At 32.8% G+C, this 4,865-nt stretch overlaps 1 protein-coding gene across 1 annotated transcript; it reads left to right on the forward strand.

Moving 5' to 3' along the window:
- The first annotated feature begins 1,489 nt into the window (after positions 1 to 1,489).
- On the forward strand, positions 1,490 to 4,859 carry LOC132174504 (diacylglycerol kinase 1-like). Its single transcript, XM_059586153.1, has 6 exons — positions 1,490 to 1,788; positions 2,613 to 2,820; positions 2,946 to 3,068; positions 3,202 to 3,330; positions 4,046 to 4,131; positions 4,673 to 4,859. The coding sequence occupies exons 2-6, from the start codon at positions 2,626 to 2,628 to the stop codon at positions 4,857 to 4,859; spliced, it is 720 nt and encodes a 239-aa protein (XP_059442136.1). The 5' UTR covers positions 1,490 to 1,788; positions 2,613 to 2,625.
- Positions 4,860 to 4,865: the final 6 nt, after the last annotated feature.

Here is a 4,865-nt window from a genome sequence, read left to right on the forward strand (position 1 = left end):
GCGAATAATTGCTTGTCCCGTTCCCGGAAAAGCCATAGTCCTTCAATAAGTTCAAATGTCGAAGTTGCCGCGCTATTTCATACATCACACGTTTCCGTTGGTTTAGACAAAGGATCCAGTACAAAAGCGACCACACCATCGCAGCAATGATAATATTTTCATCGATTTTTCATGAATTGATATGAGGGACCGTTGAAGATTGAAATTGTTTTCGTGAAAATTTTTGTATAAATTGCGTTATTGACCGACATAGATGAAATTAGAAAATGTTAAGTATTTTTCTAGTGTTTTCTTAGTATTTTATAAACTGTGATATGACTTTTAAAATTATCATTGAATTTAAGATTATTATTATTATTATTATTTTTTTAAAAGAGATTATCATTATTGACTTTAATCTATTGGTGATTTTAAAAGTCACATTACAGTTAAAAGGACATAAAAAATACACTAAAAGAACACCAAACATTTCTCGATGAAATTAAAGTAAAATGTTGTCATATGAAATGAACCAATAAATAAACTTTACCATGTGTAAAAAAAAAAAAAAAAACTTTACCATATATTAATTATGATGACGTGGAATGTGCATCAACGTCTCCAAAAATGGTGATATGAGAAAGAATTGATGATAGTAGTAGCTATAAAAGGCTACCTCTAGTCTATGGTGGCACAATTATTTAAGACGCGTTTGTTATATTTGTCGACATCTATTTAATTCCTCATTTATGTTTAAATTTGATTTTCTTTTTAAAAAATAAGCTCAATTTTCTAGCCCACCTAGTCACCTACCGAGATTTTGTTTTTAATTGTTTTAGTCAAATGCATGTTATTTATGAACATTCCTTTACGTCAAAGAAATTTCTTTCAAGTAAGTGTCTATTAGCATTCGAGAAAAGTACATTCATTTCAATAGATATCTTCTAAGTCTTAACTATTTTAATATAATAAAAAAAATACATGATAATTTTATAAATTAAATTGTAAGAATTTTCTTCAATTTAATTTAAATAAAGAGTAATGATGTTATACACCGATTCACGTGGTATATTTTAAATGATTTTTTTTTTTAATGACTAACATGCTAAACCATTTAAAATATATGTAATAAATGAATGCGATAAATAGGTAGGGTGAAAATTATAATTCTCTTCATTACAAATAATTATAATAATATCTATTTAATTATTAAAATTTAAAGTTAGTGCATCAAATAATATATATATGATTCTCTTCATTCTAAATAATTATAAATTTATAATAATATCTATTTAATTATTAGTGCATCAAATAATATATATAAAATTAATATTGACGCGTCTATTTAAAAAGTTTAATTAATGCAGATTTTTTTTGATAACGGTGTACCATTTTTTTTTAAACTGCAGAAGATCTTGTTGGGCCCGTAGACAGTAGACCCCTCTGCCCACGTTCCTGATTAATATTTTAGGCGCAAATCAACGGAAATCAAAAAGACTCTCGGCAACTTTCGAAATAAAAGCTTTCTTAGCTACCAAATCCCGCGGAAAGGCCAGACCGAAAACCAAAACCAAATTCCCTTTCTTTTCATATATATCAACCTAAACTGCTAAGCAATCAGCACCTTCGCACTCCTTTCTCTCATTCCCACCTATTTTTCTAAGCAAAAGCGTGTAATAACGAAGAAAAAGTTCAATCTTAAAACTATAATTCTGAGTAAGAATCGAAGAATCGTTTGCGATCCCAAACACTGTACTCAACGCTTTGAATCTCTCGCTGTCTGTCTTCCTTTCTAGTATATCTCTACAGGTAAAGGATCTAATTCTTTCGATTTATAGTCCCTTTATGACGACGTTTTCTGCCTCTGTCGATAACTAATAAGGGACCTGTTTGGTTGCCGGCAAATCCAAGCAAATCGAAAGCAAAGAGACCCTGAGAAATCCTGTTTTTTTGTTTTTGTTTTTTGGGTTAACAATAAAATAAAATTTGTTTGGTTGTATTTTTTTGTGTGCGTTGATTTTCTCCTCGACGAAACGGAGCGTAGAAGGGAAATGGAGTTGATGAACAGGATTTCGTTCCGTTTGGGGAATCGCTTGCGTGAATTGTCATTGGATTCTCAAATTGTAGCTAGGGATGTTAGGGCTTCTATTCATGGTTTTCTTGCTGGGAGGTGTGGGGTTATGGAGCTATATTATACTTTTGATCAATATGATATATAAATATACATAACATGTACGTATGTGATATGAATGGAGTAGTGAATATGGAAATATCGTATTGTTCTGCTTATTAATCGTGATTCGTGTATATGATAGTGCTTTGCTTGTTAGCTTGTCAAACAAGGCTTCTTAGACTATATTATTGTGCATCAATTGGTTTATCCATGTATTGTTTCATATTTGAGTCTGCTTCACAAATTCAACTATACAAGTTTGTGTTTAATGTTAGTTGTTAAGTGTCATAAATTGTCTTACCCTGAACTGATCAAATTTGTGTTAGCAGAAACCTACATGTGACAAGTATTTGTTATCAAAGAATACTTTTCTAAATTGCTTCAACATAGTTTTAGTGAACTTACATATCGGTCGGTGATTACTTGATTGCTGAATTTGACGGTAGTGCTTAATCTGCAGTTGGGAAGTGATAATGGGTGATATCATATCTGATAAAACTATGAAGGAATTCTACATTCCAAATTACATACTTGTACCTGGTTCAGAGGTCAGAAATTCTTCATATATACCTGCTTGTCCTGTTATAGTCTTCATTAATTCTAAAAGCGGGGGCCAGCTGGGAACAGAGCTTCTTGTTACCTATCGTGCTCTTCTAAATGAAAACCAGGTAACTCCAGTTCTTGCCTAAAAGTTAGATTCTTGGTGAAAGATGTCTTAAGAATAGGATATGCTGTTGTGGTTATAAGATTTCTTGGTAATAATGGGATTGACATTGTGGTGACCGATTTTCAGGTTTTTGATTTGGGAGAAATGGCTCCTGATAAGGTGCTACACCAGCTCTATGTTACTTTAGAAACTCTGAAGTACAGTGAAGACGTTTTGGCAGCTGAAATTCAAAAGAAATTGAGAATAATTGTGAGTTTAATTTAAGTATGACTCATGTTATGTCCTCTATATTCCCAGACATAAACACGCAAGTTCAAAAAATAATCGCAGCTTGACCTCGATTTGTTTTTCTTTTATTTCTATTGTACACATTTATCGTTAGGTTGCTGGTGGGGATGGGACAGCGAGCTGGCTCCTTGGAGTAGTAAGTGATCTCAAGCTACCACAGCCGCCTCCGATTGCAACGGTACCATTGGGAACTGGAAACAACATACCATTTTCTTTTGGCTGGGTAAGATGTGATGTTAACTGTTCTTGTATAGATGAAATTGTTGAATGTCAATATAGTGATGGTTTTTGTGTTTAATTTCCTCATTGTTATTCTTGTTTGCCCTGATTTAGTGACTGCTGTATAGATAAGACATACTACTAATGATATGAATATTTCTCGCCTATAACTAGTCCCTGTAATTGTAGCTACAATTGTATATTTCATAGAAGATAACACTGCCTTTTTTATGATGCTTTTTAAGTGAAAGTTTTAGAGCCTGTTTGGGATTGCGTTTGATAAATAGAGCTTTTAAGTCAAAAAGTGCTTTTTGGCGAAAGCTTCATTTTTAAGCTTTTACCAAAAGTACGTTTTGACTATTTTTAGGCTTTTTGGATCCTTAAAAGTGATTTTAATTTTTTTATCAAACGAGTATTTTTTTCTTCAAATAGACTTTTTGAGTGTTAAACACACTTTTAGGTCCCTCAAACACAATCCCAAACAGGCCCTTAGTGTGCAAGCCACCTAGTGGTTATTTACTTGTAACTGGTAACGATGCTAAACTACATCTTCTTCATCATGCATGCCATGTCAAATCATGGAGATGCTAAGTTTTTTCTTTTTGTTTCTTCATGATCTAATATAGATGTCTATTGGTGTTCTGCATCTTGAGAATAACGTTTCATAAATGTGGCCAGCATTTGAAGCTTTGCATAACATGGGCATTTTTAATTTACAGGGAAAGAAAAATCCAGGCACAGATCGTCAATCAGTGGAATCATTTTTGAACCAAGTAAAGACTGCAAAGGAAATGAAAATTGATAGGTAATATATCTTTGACTTAATAAGACAAGCATATGGACACACACAGACCAGAAAAGTATAAACGTTTCTAGTATCATTTCTTGGTGAGCCAACTATCTTCCTGGATGCAAGGCATATTTAGATTTGGCAAGTTGCCTCAATGTAGAAAAATATTGTAAGACTTGGATTTGACAATTCAGACGTGTCATAAACTTGTGATTAAAGAGTTCTCATGATCTGTAATGCCTACTTATAGAAGTTGGGTACATTTACATATCCTATGTAGAATTGTAGATATTATTCTTGGTTGGCTAAGTGAACATTATGTTGCCATTTCATCCATATCAGGTCAATTTTATCATGGAAGAATGTTGTAATATATTTTCTCTCAATCTTGCTCCTCACTAATAGATTCAATCTATGGTTTTACCTTTTTCCAACATTTGTATAATTCTTTCTCTCCACTTATTTTGCCCACTAATCAGTGAAGTAGGCAACTTCATCTCTTGTCTGTTTGATTTTTAACCTTTGTTAGGTTGCTGATTCTACTCTTTCTTTTCAGCTGGCATATTATCATGAGGGTGAGGGCTCCAAAAGATGGATCTTGTGATCCTATTGCACCGCTTGAACTACCCCATTCTTTGCACGCATTTCATCGTGTCTCCCAAACAGATAAGCTAAATATGGTGAGTCTTCTTATTAATATTCTCCCATTTATGCTATGCGCACAATTTTTTCTTTGTTTTTAAATAATT

Source organism: Corylus avellana, chromosome ca3, assembly GCF_901000735.1.
Source record: "Corylus avellana chromosome ca3, CavTom2PMs-1.0".
NCBI classification, from domain to species: Eukaryota; Viridiplantae; Streptophyta; class Magnoliopsida; order Fagales; family Betulaceae; genus Corylus; species Corylus avellana.

What these genes read in the sequence shown, in the direction of transcription:
- LOC132174504 (XM_059586153.1), top strand. Translation starts at nt 2,626, where the DNA reads ATGGGTGATATCATATCTGATAAAACTATGAAGGAATTCTACATTCCA. An exon ending in CTCTTCTAAATGAAAACCAG is followed by an intron (nt 2,821 to 2,945) that starts GTAACTCCAGTT and finishes ACCGATTTTCAG; the next exon opens with GTTTTTGATTTGGGAGAAAT. An exon ending in AAGGAAATGAAAATTGATAG is followed by an intron (nt 4,132 to 4,672) that starts GTAATATATCTT and finishes CTTTCTTTTCAG; the next exon opens with CTGGCATATTATCATGAGGG.